General features: G+C 37.0%; 1 protein-coding gene across 5 annotated transcripts in view; it reads left to right on the forward strand.

Annotated features, from left to right (window-relative positions):
- The window catches only part of LOC129419431 (suppressor of tumorigenicity 7 protein homolog), a 236756-nt gene that overhangs the window by 179309 nt on the left and 37641 nt on the right, over positions 1 to 19806 (forward strand). For all 5 annotated transcript variants that reach the window (XM_055174572.2, XM_055174573.2, XM_055174569.2 and 2 more), the window contains one exon: positions 1003 to 1095. In XM_055174572.2, coding sequence (XP_055030547.1) covers positions 1003 to 1095 — 93 coding nt within the window. The remainder of the gene's footprint in view (positions 1 to 1002; positions 1096 to 19806) is intronic.

The following is a 19806-nucleotide window of genomic DNA, read 5'->3' on the forward strand; positions in this document are numbered from 1 at the left end:
ATTAGCTTTAGCTTAAGCTTGCTGCTAGCTTGCTGCTAGCTTGCGCTGTCTCGAGCAAACATGTTGTCATCTGTGCTCTGTTTTAAGTTTACAAACACCCTTTTAGCGATTAAAAACATCCACAGGTTGTGAATCAGGAACACATAAAAGTTTTTTCCAGACTTGCAGTTTGTGGCGGCACATTCGCGACGTGCACGTCAGTATTATTTATGCTTTAATCCAACTTCATTGAGGCTCAGCGGAGCGCCGTCGACAGACGCCACGGGTGTTTGAACAGAAACTGTCATGTGAGACAGAGGTAGTCATAAACGCGATGTGCAAAGTAAACATCTATTTGTTGTGGCCAATTTTAATTGGGTGGCGGCACATTCGCGACGATCACGTCAGTATTGTTTATGCTTTAATGCAACTTCATTGAGGCTCAGCGGAGCCGTCGACTGACGCCACGGGTGTTTGAACAGAAACTGTCATGTGAGACAGAGGTAGTCATAAACGCGATGTGCAAAGTAAACATCTATTTGTGGTGGCCAATTTTAATTTTGTGGCGGACTGATAAATAAATAAATAAATGTATGGGAATGTACAAGGGCGCTCTCTCTTGTATGATGTCACAGCCGTATGCAGCGCAAATATAACGACACGCCTATAATTCCTCCCACTGCGAAGTGATACTAAACTCAATGGAAAAGCTAACCACGCCAAAGTGAGGTGAGCTGACCCGACCCAAACTAAACTAAACCGTGGGGTACTATGCAATGGAAAAGCGCCATTACTGATGCAAGTTAAAGATTTTTTCAGAAGTAACAGATAATCCTCTCTAATAAGAAGTCTGACTAGACACATCAAAACCAAACTTTTTATAAATAGAATAATTGCTTTCAATATAATTGCATGTGTTATTCACAATAAAATGTAAACGGATTATATTCATTAAGTCATGGGTATTTCCCAAGCCTAAAAATAAAATGAAAAATCACTGACATTTATTCTCTGGTCTTTCAGCTTTCAGAATGATTCCATATCCTTTAGAAAAAGGTCACCTGTTTTATCCATATCCTGTATGCACAGAGACGGCTGACAGAGAACTTCTACCAAGTAAGAGATTTTCCTTAAAGTCATGCTTTAGGTGAATGTAAATTATTTGAATCTCTGTCTTGAAGGGCAGCACTAAGTAGCAACAGTATGCTGTACCCCTTTTTACCCCTGTAATGTGTGTTGTCCAAACATGAGTAGACATGCAGAAGAAGACTTTAATAAATCAAAACATGAATATCCTTACATGAAATCCTTGGCAATGATCTTGAACATAAGCAGGAACAAACACAGAGCAACAACATTCAATAACCAAAAAGACACAATGGATACATGAGGGCTAAATAGAGACGAGTGAACCAATGAAAACATGACACATATAACCAAAAAAAGCATGACACATTAGGGAACAGGGAAACAAGAGTCTCTGCATCATGTTACCTACTTTTGGCATTAATTGCATGAATATTCTAGGAGAAGTTTAAAAGTTCATCACATGCAAATGTCAAAATAATCCACCTGTGTAACTGTCACACTTCCTGGCACCTGGTGGTGGGACTATACCCGAGACTCACAATAGGCACATCGATGCCATCAGAACGAACATACACAATGTCATCACAATAAAATTTTTTGCCTTAGATATTAGACACTTCCTGTTTCTCTGATTTCGCCATAAATGTGTTTTTTTATGGCAGAACCGTTCGAGATATCAAAAATCCCTTCGCAATTTAGCAAGTCCAATGTCTTGACATCATGATCACCACGTTTGGTGTCAATCGCATGAATCCCCTAAGAGGAGTATTTAAAAGTTCACCGCATAAATTTTTAAACAATCCAAAACGACGACTTCCTGTTGGGTGGAGCTAATATGTTTAAAGGAATAGTCTACCCTTTTGCCATATTAAACTATGTTATTACCTCAACTTAGACAAATTGATACATCTTTCTATCTTTATTCAATGCGTGCACTGTACAGCGCGTTGTGAATGTGTTAGCATTTAGCCTAGACCCATTCATTCCTATGGTACCAAACAGGGAAGCCACAAAACACTTTTGTTTTCCCTATTTGAAGACTGTTACATGAGGAGTTAAACCAGTAAGTATGGTGCCACAAAATGAAACTTTTTTTGGTACCATAGGAATGAATGGGGCTAGGCTAAATGCTAACACATTCACAACACGCTGTACAGTGCACGCATTGAAAAAAGATAGGTATGTATTAATTCGTCTAAGTTGAGGTAATAACATTGTTTAATTTGGCAAAAGAGTAGACTATTCCTTTAAGGGGGCATTACAGGGGGTACTACAGAGCTCCCCTACCACGCCCATGTTTCAGCCTTTGCTGTACAGTATGGCTTCACACCTTTTGGTGCAGGCCATTCTGGCCTGCTGCTCGGTGCTCGGGCTCTAATAATAATACATTTTAGGAAAAACAATAGGGCTTCGCACTTCAGTGTTCGGGCCCTTAAAAAGCCACAAACAACTAATTAGGGAGAAAAAAATAAAACCGGATGCTGCACAAAACTAAAAATGCATCAAAGCATAAAAGGTAAAAGGTAAAAAAATCCAGTCCACAAACACTTTTTATATTGAAAATCTGTTATTTTGTGCGGGGTTTTTTCCCATCAAATCAGTGACACCACTTATGAACTTGGCAATTAAAGAGTTAAAATCATGGACATTTTGTAAACGTTTGGTAGTTTTGAACTGAGGGTGATTTAACAGATTTATTAAAAAAGATATTAATCAGAATTTTTTTACGCCATTTAATTTAGTGGCTTTTTTGTACATGAACAACCTGAAAGGGTAGTACATTTTCCCACTGTATATTGTTGAGGTATTTTTTTTATTAATTTCAAAGCATTTTCTTAAAATGTGTGTCAATATAATATCTGTCACCAAAAATCATTCCATTTGGTGAAACACAGAGAAAGTTGTGGCCAAATTAAGACAAAAAATGTCCCCAACAACCCATAAGGGTTATATTAACCCTCATGGGTTGTTGAGACCATTTTTTTAACACACATATTATTAAGTATTATTAATTTCATCTTATTTAATAATAACAGAAAAAGATGAATCACTTATTATTTATTGCAGTCAAAAGAGCAGGAAATCATCTCATTTTAATGGTGTATTTGTAACAATGTAAACTTTAAAAATTACTTTTCAGTCTTTAGAGAAAAACATACCATGTTTGTGTTCTGCCACATTTATCCACACTCAAAACATCTCATTTTAAGACAACAAATTACGACCTGAGGTATTGTATTTCAATACCTCCAGCTCCAAGAAAAGTTTCTGAAACACCTCAAAAGGTATACTTTATTGAATTGAATTGAACTTTAGATGCCTGGGATACTGGAGATATAATGCATAGGTCAATCCAAGGAGGATATAGCATGCCCTGTGAACACCAGTAAGGCCTGACAGAACCTTTACTCCATCCATAACAATTTCAGCATCCATTGGGCTATCACTTGTAGAAGATACCTTTGATACAATTACAGTCATCACAAGCTGCTCAAGTTCTGCTTGTTCTTCATTATCCTGCAACATTAAACAGCAATTATGTTTTAAAATCCTTATAATACTTTTATGAAATGTATACAGTGTCCATGTTCACCAAGGTATTCTATTATGCAGTGGATGACTTCCTCTCATGTCACATCAACAGAACTTGACTCATCCTAAAAATTAAGAGCTTCATTAGTGGTGGAAAATATTGGTGCAACTAGTGGCAAAATGATGTGCCAAGTCTAGTCCTTTTCTCCACTATAGATATTTTTTATTTCCTGCTACTGTCACCCATCTGCTCGATCAAGTGAGTCTTTAAAGACAGCTAATATTCAGTAATTATACTATCCCCACCCCCCTATTCGTGTGCACTACACTTTATTATCCATACCAGAGTATGTTTACATCTGTAAAAGATGCAATTGTTTTGAAGAAAATCATGTTTGCTGTGCAGATTGTTTGGCAAATGTTGGTGCCAAACCAGCGGTGCATATCAGTTTTTCAATGACCACTAAAGGTTCACAATCCAGCACGCATGCCCTGTCCCTGAATCAAAGCGAACTGTGCCCAAGACCTCATCTTCAAAACGTACCAGGGTACACTTAAGCGTATCACACCCTGGTACAGTCCTAAGCAAACACTCTAGCCCAACAAACCATACTTTGGGGTCGAACGTACTCTGGTACGGTACGCATAATGTGAATAAGCCCTTAAAGTGTGAGGAAGACAGACTTGTGCAGAAATATCGAAAACTGATAACGCAGTGCTTCGTAATATCTAAAACTGTTCACATTGTAATTGTGAGAACAGTGACAATTTACACCCCTAATAGGTTGTTTGCAATTACATGGTTTTGATAATGCAAAAAGCGGAGCTGGATGGCAGCAAGTGATTTTCTCGATAGGAATTCACTTTAACAAACTCAAAATACATATGTTTAACCATCTCAACCGAAATGTCTTACTTCTTGTGCATACAAAATTCTCATTGAAATTACAAATAATATAAACATTTTTTTTTATTGGGCATATAAACGATATACAATTTACAATAAACAATATGAAAAAAGCTCAGGTATTTTTATATAAATAAACAGGAACAAAACAAAACAAAACAAAAACAAAGCAAAACAAAAGATGGGTAAAGAAAAAGAAGAAAAAAAGGTATAAACGACAGGACAAACCGCGTGGAAGATTAATACAATTTTGTAGTATAAAGTGCAATAAGAATTTATACAAATAAAATGAAAAAGAATTTATACCGATATTGATTGTAAGAAATCTATGAAGGGTTGCCAAATACTATAGAAGCCTGAAAGATTATCCTTCAACAAATATCTGATTCTTTCTAAATGTAAAGTATTGAACAAGTCTCGAAGCCACATTTTATCAGTGGGTATCGCTGGTCCTTTCCATGACATCAAAAAACTTTTTTGCAATAATAAGAGAATAGGAAATGAACCTTTGGTGAGTTGCAGTCAATTTTCTAAATACCTGTGATGTGCCGAGGATAATCAACAATGGGTCCAGTGATAATGTAATCTTAAAAATTCTTGAGAGTACATTGAATACATCAGACCAATAACTGGTAACTTTCGGGCAAGAAAAGAAAGCATGAAAAAGTGTTGCATTGAGGGACTGACATTTATCACAGTTTGCTGAAGTGTTCGGAAAAATGCTGTGAATCTTTGAAAAATAAAGCCTATGTATAGTTTTAAACTGTATAAGACAGTGTCTCGTGTTATTAGAGCAGAAGTGTATATATTCTAGAGATTCTTCCCAGATGTCATCAGGAATATGAATACCCATATCTTTTTCCCAACTGTCTTTATATTTTTTGGACGAGGGGGAAGACATTGTTTGTAATTTATTATATATGATAGAAATAAATTTATCTTCATATGAAGGTATAGTAAAACATTCATCAAGCAAAGATTGTGGCTGTGTCTCAAAACCTTCTTTAGATATCTAAAGAAATTATTGTTATGTAATTTGAACTTTTTTTGAAGTTGTGCAAATGAGGCAAATTTATTTTCAATATACATGTCACGGATATAACATAATCCTAATTTCCTCCAGTCGGAGAAGGTCAAATCTATTTTAGAAGGAGTAAAGGATGGATTTTTTGCAATTGGTAAAGAAAGGGGGAGCGTTTTGTGGGTAAAGTGTGATTTGATTTGTTTCCATATACGAGACAAATTATGTATAATTGGGTTTTGAACGCCCTTTTCTTTGTCAGGTAGTGTTGGTGAGAGTATTAGGGCTGTAGGTAAATATGGGTCACAGTCTTCAATTTCAATAATTAGCCAAGTGGGGAGTGTGTTAGAAGTGATGTTAAAGGAGTTAATTTTTTTAAAAGCACACGCCCAATAATACATCATAAAATTTGGAAGGGGTAGACCTCCATTCGTTTTAGATTTGGTTAGATGTTTTTTATTTATTCTTGGCGTTTTGTAGTCCCACAAAAATGGATTTATAATTGAATAAATTTTTTTGAAAAATGATTTTGTTAAAAAAAACAGGGATATTATGAAACAAGTATAATATTTGTGGTAGAAAGATCATCTTAATGGCGTTTATCTTCCCAAGTAGTGATATTGGCAGGGTTTTCCAAAATTTTATTTTATTTTTGAGTTTTTCTAATAAAGGTAAAAAGTTAGACTGCATGAGGGAGGAGAGTTGCTTTGTAACCTCTATACCCAAGTATGTGAATTTATCAGTAGTAACCTTAAAGGGAAACCTTGCCAACGTTATTTGAGGGATATCATGAATTGGCATTAATAAACTCTTGGTCCAATTTATTCGATATTCTGAAAATTTCCCAAACATTTCCATTTTTTCAAGAATGGATGGTATGGAGAGGAGAGGTTTGGTCACATATAACAAAATATCGTCTGCATATAGCAAATTTTATTTATAGTGGTCTTAGTCTGATAGCCATATATTTGGGGGTATAAACGGATACTTTGTGCAAGTGGTTCAATAGCAAGAGCAAAAATTAGTGCTGACAGGGGGCATCCCTGTCGTGTTCCTCTGAACAAATGAAATGACGAAGATAAATTGCGATTAGTATGAATTTGTGCTTTAGGATTTCTATACAAAAGTCTTATCCATTTTATAAACCTCTCACCTAAATTAAATCGTTTTAATACTTCGAACAGGTATTCCCACTCTATCTGATCAAACGCCTTTTCGGCGTCGAGAGTTAATATGGCTAGGTCGTTTTGGTTTTTCCTATCAGTGTATAAAATATCAAAGAGACGTCGTAAATTAGACGTTGAAGATCTATTTAATATAAAGCCAGTTTGATCATCATGAATTATTGTGTTCATTAAGGGAGTTAATCTATTGGCGAGTATTTTTGCGTATATTTTATAATCTAAGTTTAATAGAGAAATTGGCCGATATGAGCCTACATTTAATTCATCTTTACCTTTTTTATGAATAACAATGATTGTAGCCTGTGTTAATGTTGGTGGCAAAGCGCCATCTAATTGAGCTTGGTTGTACATTCTATGAAGAAATGGTATAAGAATTTCACTAAATTTTTTATAAAATTCAATCGGTATGCCGTCAGGGCCAGGCGATTTTCCGCTTTTAAGAGAGGCTACTGCTTTTTGTATTTCTGTGGCGTGAATATCTATATTAAGCCTTTCCGAGTTTTCAGGTGAGATTCTTAATAAATTGCATTCGTCTAGAAATGTATTCATAATGTTGGGATCATAATTACATTTTGAAGTATACAAGTCAGAATAAAACTGTAAAAAACGTGTATTTATCTCCTTTGGTTTAAGTAATAAATGCCCCCTGTCATCTCCAATCTTGTGAATAGCACGATCGGCTTCTATTTTTTTTAAGTTGACGAGCTAATAATTTGTGAGGTTCTCTCCGAATTCAAAGTGTTTTTGTTTAGTAAATAAAAAAGCTGATGTAATTTTCTTGGAGAGAAGTTGGTTCAATTGATATTTCAAATTAGTTATTTCTCTATGCAAGTCGGGGGTGGGGTTTAAAGCATTCTGTCGATCCAATTGTTGTATCTGTTCTTCAAGATTTTTACATTTAATTGTTTCTTTTTTTCTTTTTGGTCGTTTCATATGAAATCACACATCCTCTCAAATAGGCTTTAAACGCTTCCCATAAAGTACATGATGTGACTTCTGGGGTGTCATTCGTTTCGAAATATAGTTTTATTTGAGCTTCAATGAATTCACAAAACTCCCTATTTGTCAGTAATTGAGGATTTAATCTCCAAGTTCTAGTGGGTGGGTCCATACCTTCCAAATGTAAATTGAATGTTAGTGGGCTGTGGTCTGAAATTGATATTGTATATTTCACATTCGTTGTGAATGGAACTAGTTAAGCGTTAATTTAGAAAAGAATCAATTCTACTATACGAATTGTGAACTGCCGAAAAAAAGGAGTAATCTCTGCCAGATGGGTTGGTAAAGCCCCATAAATCTATTAAATTCATACTTTTAAGAAATGAATTTATAAGCACACTTGAATTATTTTTGGGAATTTTACGAGATGCTGACCGATCAAGATATGGGTCTAAAGGCGTGTTAAAATCTCCTCCTATTATTAACATAGTCTGCGATAAATTGGAAAGTAAACTAAAAATTTTCTTAAAAAATGCAGGGTTATCTATATTTGGAGCATATACATTCATGAGAGTTAAAGTTGTGTTGTGTATCTCTCCTGAGACAATGATATAGCGACCATCTTTATCGGCTATAGTAGAGTTGTGAATAAAGGGTATCCCTTTCTTTATTATAATAGCAGTGCCTCTTGCTTTTGTGGAGAAGGACGTATGATATATCTCTTTTACCCATTTGGCTTTCAATCTGTTATGACAGTTGTTTTTTAAATGTGTCTCTTGCAAAAAGAAAGTCTGAATGTAGTGACTTTAGGCAGACCCGTCGCCAGACCTCAGTCTTAAGGGGGGCATATGAAATGCATGGGAGGGCACACTTATTATTAGCCTACAGTACGTATACTTATAATAATATATACTCTATTCGCGCAGCACGTAATCATCACGTTAAACATAACCATCAGCAATATGACCAGATAGCCTAGCCTACACCACATTACAGAAGCAATTTTATGAATATCCATAAGTCTATACAATATTACATGTAACACCAGAGGCATCTCTCAAACATTGCATTTTAAAGCAGTCAACAGAGGGATATGCATTGCCATGAGACACGTGCACACACACACATTCACACACACACACACACACACAAACGCAGACTTTGAACCTACGGTACTGGAGTGGAGGCAGCGCTCGGAATTTAACTCGTGAGTGAGGTCCTTTTCCAAAGCAAGCTGAATCACTGCAGTGAACAAGTCCATATCTTCTGAATGTAGTAGTCTGTTAGGCCCGGGGTCGGGCTCCACGGAGCTGGCATTGGGCTCAGGCTTTCGTCCAGTGTCTCCTTCTCCAACGTCAGGCGTCGATGTCGTTTCAATTTTGGCAGAGGAGACTGTATATAGAATTATAAAGAATACAACATTAATGCAACACAAAATTAGCAACTATGATAATTTAAAATTACAGTCTTTTTTTTAAATACTGGGGGGGGCACAAGCGTCTTTGAGGGCGGGCCCGGCCCCCTATGGCCCGCCCATAGCGACGGGTGTGACTTTAGGTGATTCAAAACTTTACCTCTTTTCACCGGATTGTTTGCACCTCGTATATTCCAGCTTGTAAATGTCAATCCATTTTTAAGATTCAATGCATTCGCCATGTATAATAATAAGGAAAATTGGCATATGAATAAAATGAGGGATCAAATATCTGTATAAATTATAAAGAATGAGACTTGCTTCTATTGCTGCACAAAAATTATAATTCCGCATATACACGAGCATAAACACAATAAACAACAAACAAATAAACAACATAAACTTAAATACCTTAAGCTAATATAATGTAGCTGCAGGAAAAATGGTTAACGGGAAAAAACAAAAACAAAACTTCCCTGTATGAGTAACCTAACTAACAAAGACTGTTACTCCTGTTGGGGTAAGCCCCTCGAGCCTAACTATAATGTCATAGCCATTTATAATATAAAACAAATTATTTATAGGTAAGTTTAAGAGTAAAAAAAATTATAATAAAAAATAACTAGGGCTGTGAATCGATTAAAAATTTTAATCTAATTAATTACATACTCTGTGATTAATTAATCTAAATTAATCGCCTACATAATTTTTGCTGTGAAAGTATTAAATATTTATTTTTAAATAAATCAGTGAATAATCAGCATTAGTGACATTGAAGCTCAAAAACTCTTTTATTATTACAGTATTTTCAGTGTTCAAATAATGGCCATAACAATCAACAAAAATAACTTAAAGTAATATGCTAAGCAAATAAAGTGCTTCAGGAAGATTATTTACCAACAGTTTAACAGTGCAATATCAATTGCAGGGCTTTTTTGTGCAATTGAACATAAACCTTAAATAAAGAACCCGACAGGTGGATGACATCAAAGTACCGCGAGAGCATTTAGGAAGCAGTCTTCTGTTATGATTTCTCGAACTGCTCTCACGGGATTTGGATGTCATCTGCTTCTTGGTTCTTGTGGCGCCACATAAAGTGTACTCACTAGTTTAACAAACCCGTTTTATCAGCCACTGGTTAGATCAACGTAGCAGTCAAAAACGGGACGCGAGTAATCACGTACGAGAGAAATCGTTTACCCACAAAATACAGGACACCTATACTGTGCTATATTTGGTTTTCTGATCCCAATCTTCATCATTCCGCTAAGCCAAGTCAATCTCCATTGGTCTTTTACACCTTTATCGATCTCCAAAACTTCGGAGCCTTCCTGCATAAGTATGTCCATGCTAGCTGAAATAAAGTTTTACCTCATCTTACGCGCTACAGCCAGAAAACCCGGAGTGGATCCGGTGCGTAGTGATTACAGAAAGCTTACAGTGGAGAGAGGAACGTGATTTTGCTCCACTCCAGGCTTTGATCACATCCCACTTAAAAAGCTGAATACACGTCGTATTTATGAAAAGTTAATTTAATAATTTTGCAATTGACGGAAATCCGTGTAACGACGGAGAACTTTAATCCATGTGCTTTGTATGATGTGGTACTTTAGAGTGGACGAACTCTATGATATGCGAATTCTTTGCTGCAGACGTTGCATACTTTATTTTTATCATCACTTCCATCAGGCCGTTTTTTATAAGTAAATGTTCCAGTCAATGATCCAGTCACCGCCAGCGCGTTCTCGTCTACCTCCTTTATTTTACAGTCAAATGGTGGCTAGAATGTATCCAGGTTCAATACGGAATAGATTAATCTGCGTTATTTTTTTTAACGCGTTATTTTTTTCTCAGATTAATTAATCGAATTAATGCGTTATTTTCACAGCCCTAAAAATAACAGTAAAAAAAGTAAAACCTATATAATAATCAAATTTTGTGAAAGGTTTGTAAACTTAACAATGTATTCTTATACTTTAATCTTAATGGGTACCTCCAGAGCAAAACTTAAGCAACTGTGGAGCAACACTACATGGGAAAGGATATTAACTTAAGTAGAGATTTGTAGCATATTGTCAGTAAAAATCTAATATTTATCTCTCCACTTACAGTTCTTGTCGCGTTATCTTACCACAGTCTGTAAAGTTCTCTGTCAGAAATGGTACCTAGTATATTATCAGTTTTTTTAACTTCTTCCAGTTGATCCCAATGATGTTGTAATGAGGCGTTCAGCATACTCCTCGGCTTTCTGCGGGTCTGTAAAAGATGACTGGGTGCCGTTATGGGTGACTAGGAATCTTGCTGGATAAAGTAAACCATATCTGACGCCGGGTAGGTTGCGCAATATCTGCCTGGCTCTGCTGAATTGCGCTCTTTGCTTTGCCACTGATGGTGGATAGTCGGGGAAGATGCTTATGGATTTACCATGATACTGGAGATTTTTCCTAGCAGCAGCTTTACGGAGAATGTCTTCCAGAACGTGATAGTAATGGAGCCGTACTACAAATGGGCGTGGTGGGTCGGAGTGGTTCGGATGTTGGCGGATGGTCCTGTGGACTCTGTCAATAAGCGGGGTTTCATCCAGGGAGAGTACGTCTTTCAGAAAGTTGGCGATAAAATCCCTCGGTTTTGTCGCTTCCGAACCCTCTCGTACGCCTGTAATTCTGATGTTGTTTCTACGAGATCTTCCTTCTAAATCTTCATTCTTTTTTTAAGGCTGACAACTTCGGCATTGAGTTTAGTCACCTGTTGTTCAAGTTGAGTAATAATATCGGAGTGTGCAGTAGCGGCTTCTTCTATGTCCGTGACTTTAGCTTGTAGCGTCTGTGATTTTGCTCCAAGATTAGCAATTGACATCTGGGCCATGTTGTTAGTCGTGATGATCTCCTCTGTCAAATCATTATACACACGTTCAATACGTCTTTCCAAGTTCTCACAGATGTCATCCTTTATCTTAGTCATTTCACTTCTGAGTGCTGTGATAGCAGCTAGTAGAGTTCGGTTTGGTGGATCCTCTTCATCGCCGCTGGACTCATCGGGTTGCGTGTCAGGCAAGGCCGGAGGTTGATTAAGGCCTAGTTGAGTCGATTTCAGTTTCCTGGTTTTTTGTTTGCTCATGTTGAGATATCCAGTCGAATTTGAAATTATAGTGTTTTAAAGTTACATGCTTTTTTAAAGGCATGTATTTTACATAGTTATTGGCTCTTGAAAATAGTTTTTAACGGATTTGGCTCAAGGAGCTCTTTAAAGACACGTCTTACTCCGTCATTAGCACCGCCCCCCTCTCTCAAAAAAACATTTTTTAAAGACAAATCTTTCTCATTCAATTTGTTACTCCAGCAATAAAGATAAGTCTCTCAAGAGTTTTTTTTTTCTTTCACACCATGGGACACAGTCACACATTTATTTGTCAACTACCTACATATGTAAATACAAACACATACACTAGGGCTGGGTAAAAAAAACAAATTCTTGAAATGTAATTATCTTATATTTAATGAAACCGAATAAATATATTTGTTTAATAATCTTCCTTACCTTTTGTAGTGGAAGTAAATTAATAAAGTTCTCCCTAAGCAATGTTTCAGGTTGTCTGCAGGCTGCAGGAATCTCCTGTATGAGCACACAATTTAGTCAATAGGTCGCAAATATTTCATAATGTGTTGATTTTACATCATGTAGAAGCTTAAACATTTTCATTGTTTATAATCTCCCTCATTGTTTGTTATGGAATTAAATGAATACATTTTCCTCAGTAATGCTCCAAGATTTCAGAGGGCAGCAAATAACAAGCCTTTGTAAGCAAACAGTTCAGTCAACAAGTCGTAAATATTTTAAAGCTACACTGTGGAGTTAATTCTTAGCAAAAACCCATGTGTTCTTTCAAAAATATGTGCTCATTCATGTGTAATTTATTCCACCTACTAATCAAAGTATTCTCGTAAGTGTAGAATTTGCTATTTAGAAAACATACCGGCGAGTCGCTCGACTGGCTGAATCCATGTTGTGCCTCCATCTTTGAAATACATTTGCCGACGAGGGACATTCCTGTAATTCAAGCTCCGCCTTTCAGACTACACTCACGCTGGCCGCTAGCTGAAGCCTCCCGAGGTTGCATTTGTAAGGGGCATACGTCATCAAGAATATTAACAATTATAAAGCTGACAATTATTCTTAGTTAATTGTAAATTGTTGTAATATGCTTATGACTCACAAATGTAATGCTCAGTTAACTTAAATAAACCAGGCTTGATGACGTATGCAGCCTGCATATGCGACCTGCATAGGCTGAAAGCCTTCGGATTCCTCACACACCGTGAGGAACCTACAATCTAATGCTTTGAGTTGAGGCAGATTTGAAAGCCTGTTGAAGACCTATTCTCAAGGACATTAAAACAAGTCGCCAAGGAAGCGAAAAAGACATTTAAACGACAATGCAACAGGAAAAACAACAAGTGCGTCTTTCATTAGTTTCATTTTACAAGTGTGTGAAAGTTGCGCTGAAATATCAGAGAAAGCTCTTACATATACATGGACAAAACATTGTGTAGCATGTTTACTTACAACACAAGCAAGCAGTGGACTGTGACAACATATTTGTTCACGTCCGTTTAAACTCGTCATTACTCGTGCTCATGTTTAAATGACAGGAGACGGTTTCGTCCACATTCTCCACAGACCATCCCCTCAGTAATCTGGAGAGAAGCGGTCGAAAATGGACAAAAGAGACAGATTTAAATACCAGGTGTAAATGTGATGTAGAAAGTAATATTCAGTTGGTTGTCATATAGAATTTCACCGCTAGATGGGAGTAGATCCTACACAGTGTAGATTTAAAACACGTCGATTTTACATCATGTCAACAACTGAAGCATTTTAAATAAATATATGTATATATGAAGAGTTTGGTTCCAAAACGCAATAAATCCATTTTGACAAATTTTGGTAAAAACGTGTTTTCTATACCAAGAAAGTGACAAGATGAAAACAACTATTTTCTGTTAGAAACTTTCACATAGCATCTTTAGGTTATAAAAACATAAAAAATTCAAATCCATAAGTTGATTTTCAAAGATTTATTATAAAAACGGATTATTTTTTCCACAAAATGCAATAAATCCATAACAAGTTTTTATTCAAAATGCTATAAATCTATTGAATCAATAGCCTATATAAATGTACATTCATCTTTGCCATGTTATATTCATTTAGTTGACTAGTTGTACACACTAATTAAAAATATAAACATTAATGTCATGAATCAAAACACTTACTTTGTCATATTAAGAACCCTGTCATTGCGGTTATACTTGACGTCGTCGCTTAACGTCTTTCACAGCAATCAGCTGTAAAATGTTTTTAGTCCTGCTCGATTTTCGTTGACTTTGAGTAAAATTATGGAAAGTTTTTCATAAGATCCTCTGGGGTCAATGTGTTAGCATGAGAAGCTTGATGCTGTCGTGAGAACAAGCACCCGTCTCCCGAGTGCCTCTCAGGAAAATTATTAGATGTTGATGGCTTACGTTTCTTTCCCATCACAGAAAACCATCACAGGTTTATCAATGCAATTAAAGTATTATTTTGTTTTGTTTGTTGATCACGTACAAGGTAGATGAGGAAAACTAGGACTCCATGTACTCAGCGCGCCACCATTATTTGTTTACATTGCGTGAATGGTGCGCTGTAGGATTTATTGCGTTCTGTAAAAAAGGGGGAGTGGCGTTTATCGCATTTTGGGAAAAAAGGGAGAAAAGATGACGGAATAACACGGCGGATATTGGATTTTGCGTAAAATTAAGAATTTAGTTTTAACTACTGACCTGATATAATACTGATTTTGGCAGTAACTCATTTTTTTCAAAAATGGCGTTTATCGCGTTTTGGAACCAAACTCTTCATATATTTAATAATCTTCATCACCTTTTGTCATGGAATTAAATGGGTAAAAATCCCCCTCACTCAGCAATGCTTCACTTGTCTGCAGGAAAATCCAACACAGCGCTTCACAAATGACCAAAACAATTAATTTCATAGATTTACATTAACATTTAAATCAAAGTATTTGTGGATATAATTACCACAAAACTAGACAAACCGAAAAAGACTGCAATAAAATAACATGTATCTCTATGTTGTCACAATTAGATATTTCCTTGTTGGCTGCCTTGTAACCAGAACCTTAAAGCTGGCAGAACTTGTCATAAAGTTAGTGATAAGAGAGCCCACCCATTCAGAGGAACAATATAATTGTTCAGTTTTTCTGTCACTTGAAATGAGTCACAGCTCATCAATCAAAGAGGTGAACTCCGACAGCCAAGCCATAGCATAGTTTGCAGTGGAAGCTTTAAGGCGTGAAAAAAGAGCAGTACATGCGAAAATGCAAGGTTCAAAGGCAGCATTCTCGGCTATAGCGCCACCACCAGGCGCCAGGAAGTGTGTCAGTCACAAAGCTGGATTTTTTTGACAGTTCTATCCGATATTCTTTTAAATACTCCTTCTAGGATATTCATGCGATTGACACCAAAAGTGGTCAACATGATGCTGAGACATTGGAGATGATAAATTGCGAAGGAATTTTTGGCATCTCGAACGCTGTTCCCATGGCAACGCGACAAATTTTACTTTTATTTCAGGTATATTTAAGGCTCTTGGCGTGCTTAGTCTATTTAGTGTCTCACTAGCGCCCCCGTTTGTCAAAGTCATGGCGAATTCAGAGAAATAGGAAGTGTCTAATATCTAAGGCAAAAAATGTCTTATTGTGAAGACAAGTGTGGTGTTTGTTCGTCTGAAGATTCCGATCGCATCGATGTGCCTATTGTGAGTCTCGGGTATAGCGCCACCACCAGGCCCCAGGAAGTGTGTAAGTCACAAAGGTGGATTTTTTAAGTTGCATGCAATGTTCTTTTAAAGGGAAACTTCACCCATTTGCATTAAGCTTTGTACCGTTAGAACCCCAGTCATGTTTTTGAATGGTCGTGCACCATTCCCTCAGTTTCCCCTGAGAGGGGAGAAATACTGATTTCAGTGAGGCACTTCCTTCTTTCAATGATGTAAAAATCGTCATTTTGCGTCATTGAAAGAAGGAAATCCTGTATCTCTATTGAGTGTGAAAGACTACAGACACTCATTCCTCATTTTTCCAAGGTGGGGGCTATGGGTGGGACCCACTCGCGCTTCAGACCAATTACAGATAAGTGGGTGGGACTTACGAAAATATACGAACACAGACCGAAAAAAAACGATCAGCCGCCATCTTTATGCTAAGCTAAGCTAAACAGAAGTTGTGGAGCGAGCCGAATTCATGTTACAATAACAGTGGAAGTTGATCAATATTACATGGAAGAGGGTGGTTTTACAAGCGTGATGCTCTAATCCGCTGTACATTGCACCTTTATGAGCCACAATACTGCAAAGAGCTGAGGCAGATGTAGGAACAGAAGCCCGAGGAGAAGCCGGAGCCTGGGCGTCGGCTGGGTAGAGGAGCCTGGTGAAGACGCAGAAACCATCGGCCTCTGCTGCGTAGAGAAGCTTGGACAGACTACTGCCTGTATTCCCGCTGTGTGCTTGCTTTATTACATTTCTGCATCAGATAAGGATATGGGCGTTTGTTTGGTGAGGGTTTCTATGCAGGAGAGGAACTTTGCGCGCGTTTGGAACGTTTATTTCACGGACATGTTTCGGTTTACGAGCAGACGCGCCGCGGAGTATATAAGCTTGGACGGACTCGCGCCGTTTGCTTTCGGTTTAACATTTCTGGATCAGATAAGGATGTGAACGTTTGTTTTGTGAATGTTTCTGGTCGCGTGCTTATTTCAAAGACGTGTTTCGGTTTACGAGCACAAGCTCCAAGAGCTGAGGCAGCGCGTCTGTGGAGATATTATGCAGGGGACGCGTTTGTGTGGAGGATGCAGGGATAAACGGACGTCTAACTAAAGTGAGTGTTAATATTTTCTTTGTTATACTAACGTGGCATTTATGTACACAATAGCATATCTGAGCGGTGTTTTATATGTCTATATTGTGAAAGCAGTGAGGCCAATAATAACACAAATGTAATTACAGTAAACAAGAGACAAAAAGAAAATTGGTAAAACTAAATAAACATTTAAAATGCATACCCTTTTTTAACTAATTGAAAAGACATTTGTACTGCGGATCTGAAACCGCACGTTACTGTTTGAATAAGACTTTGCTACACACCAGGCCAGAGTGTTATTGTGTGTACCACAATGTAACATCACGTTTAAAAGTAAATCATGATTGGTGTCAGTCAGACACAGTGGTGGTGGCTATTTTTTTTTTGTTTTACTAACGTGGCATTTATGTACATAATAGCATGTCTGAGCCGTGTTCCGATTAATGGGAGTGGCTTGCAGAGCTGTGCATTGTGGTGCATAGTGGCAGTTGTAGTTTTTCATACAAATGTGCTCTAAAGTCACATTTTGTCTTTTCTCTGTCAAATAGGCACAAAATTCTACATTTATGTTACATTTTGACTACAAATATGACTCACTTTCCATAAAGATTAATGTTCCTATGGGTGAAATGGCCCTTTAAATACTCCTTTTAGGATATTCATGCGATTGACACCAAAAGTGATCAACATGATGCCGAGAGATTGTAGATGGTAAATTGCGAAGGGATTTTTGATACCTCGAACGCTGTTCCCATGGCAATGCGTCAAACTTTACTTTCATTTTAAAGGCATATTTAAGCCTTTCAGTTCCATGCAGTGAACTTTTAAATACTCCTTCTATGGGATTTATGCGATTGACACCAGAAGTGGTCAACATGATGCTGAGACATTGTAGATGATAAATTGAGAAGGGATTTTTGATATCTCGAACGCTGTTCCCATGGCAACGTGTCAAACTTTTACTTTTATTTCAGGTATATTTAAGGCTCTTGGCGTGCTTAGATTAACTTTAAATTTGGCACACACATCAGAGTTGTCAGCTGTTAAGTTTTGACAAAAAGGTCAGATAAAGGCGTGTCTATTTAGTGGCTCACTAGCGCCCCTGTTTATCTAAAATGTGGGGTTTCATTTACCTACAGTACCTAAATGGGTCAGTAGCAACATGAAATAGTCCACCGATATTTACCCACTTGATGCACTTGCCCACCATGCACCTTTTCTCGGAGGCACCGTGTAGCGGTAAATAAACGTGCAAGGGCCCGCCATCGCTGCTTGCAGCTATATTTTTGCACTGAATTTTTTTAGACATTAATTTTTTACACTGAATCTTTTGAGACATTGAATTTTTTTTTATTGAACTTTTTTAGACATTGAATTTTTTTACATTGAATTTTTTTAAAACATTGAAAAAATGTCATAGGCAAAAAAACAGTGCTAGAAATTCGATGGCTTTTAAAATTCAAAGTCTGATTTAGATGCAAAATAAAATTCAGTGTTAAAAATTTGATGTAAAAAAATTCTATACAATATGTGTGTTAACAAAGAAGGAAAGCAGGTTGTTGTCTTTAAAAACGACTTGGCAAATCAGACATGCTGCTGCCTCTCAGATACTGATGAAGTATTTTGCTGTCCATTCTTTGTTAAACACAACATTTGGCATTCACTTTTCTTTTTATTGTTTGTGCACAAATGTTTTACTCATTTGTGTCAAGGCTGCAATGCAGAATGGAATATAGTGCTGTGCAGTCTAGTGCCATCTATCATATTTTGAATGTATTGCATCAAGTAATTTTGGACCAAAATAAATTATATGTAAAACAGTTTTTAACTGCCTCACAGGTAGGATTGCCAACTATCTTACTCTGAAATACAGGACAAAAGATGGCCTGCCACAGAAGTGTGGTTATGGTTTTGTGTATACAGTGTATTGTAGCCATCTATGATCCTAATCTCCTAATTAAATATTAACTTATTCAATTCAATTCAATTTTATTTATACAGCACTTTTCACAAGTGTTAATTGTTGCAAAGCAGCTTTACATGAGTAAATGTAGGGGAGAACACAGAAAATCAATAGATAATATAAGAAGTAGAATATAGCTGCAAGCAGCGATGGCGGGCCCTCGCACGTTTTTTTACCGCTACACGGTGCATCCGAGAAAATGATGCACGGTGGGCAAGTGCATCAAGTGGGTAAATATCGGTGAACTATTTTATGTTGTTAATGACCCATTTGAGGACTGTAAGTAAAAGAAACCCCACATTTTAGACAAACGGGGGCACTAGAGAGCCACTTAAGAGACACGCCTATGTCTGACCTTTTTGTGCACACTTAACAGCCGACAACTCTGATGTGTGTACCAACTTTTAGGTTAATCTAAGCACGCCAAGAGCGCTAAATATGCCTGAAATAAAAGTAAAGTTTGGGGCGTTGCCATGGGAACAGCATTCGAGATATCAAAAATCCCTTCGCAATTTATCATCTACTATGTCTCGACATCATGTTGACCACTTTTTGTGTCAATTGCTTGATTATTCTAGGAGTATTTAAAAGTTCACTGCATGCAACTGTAAGGCTTAAATATGCCTTTAAAATGAAAGTAAAGTTTGACACGTTGCCATGGGAACAGCGTTCGAGATATCAAAAATCCCTTCCCTATTTATCATCTACTATGCCTCGGCATCATTTTGACCACTTTTGGGGTTAATTGCATGATTTTTCTAGAAGGAGTATTTAAAAAAACATTGCATGGAACTGTCAAAAAAATCCAGCTTTGTAACTGACACACTTCCTACCGCCTGGTGGTGGTGCTATACCCGGAAGTC

This window comes from Misgurnus anguillicaudatus, chromosome 15 (genome assembly GCF_027580225.2).
Source record: "Misgurnus anguillicaudatus chromosome 15, ASM2758022v2, whole genome shotgun sequence".
Taxonomy (NCBI): domain Eukaryota; kingdom Metazoa; phylum Chordata; class Actinopteri; order Cypriniformes; family Cobitidae; genus Misgurnus; species Misgurnus anguillicaudatus.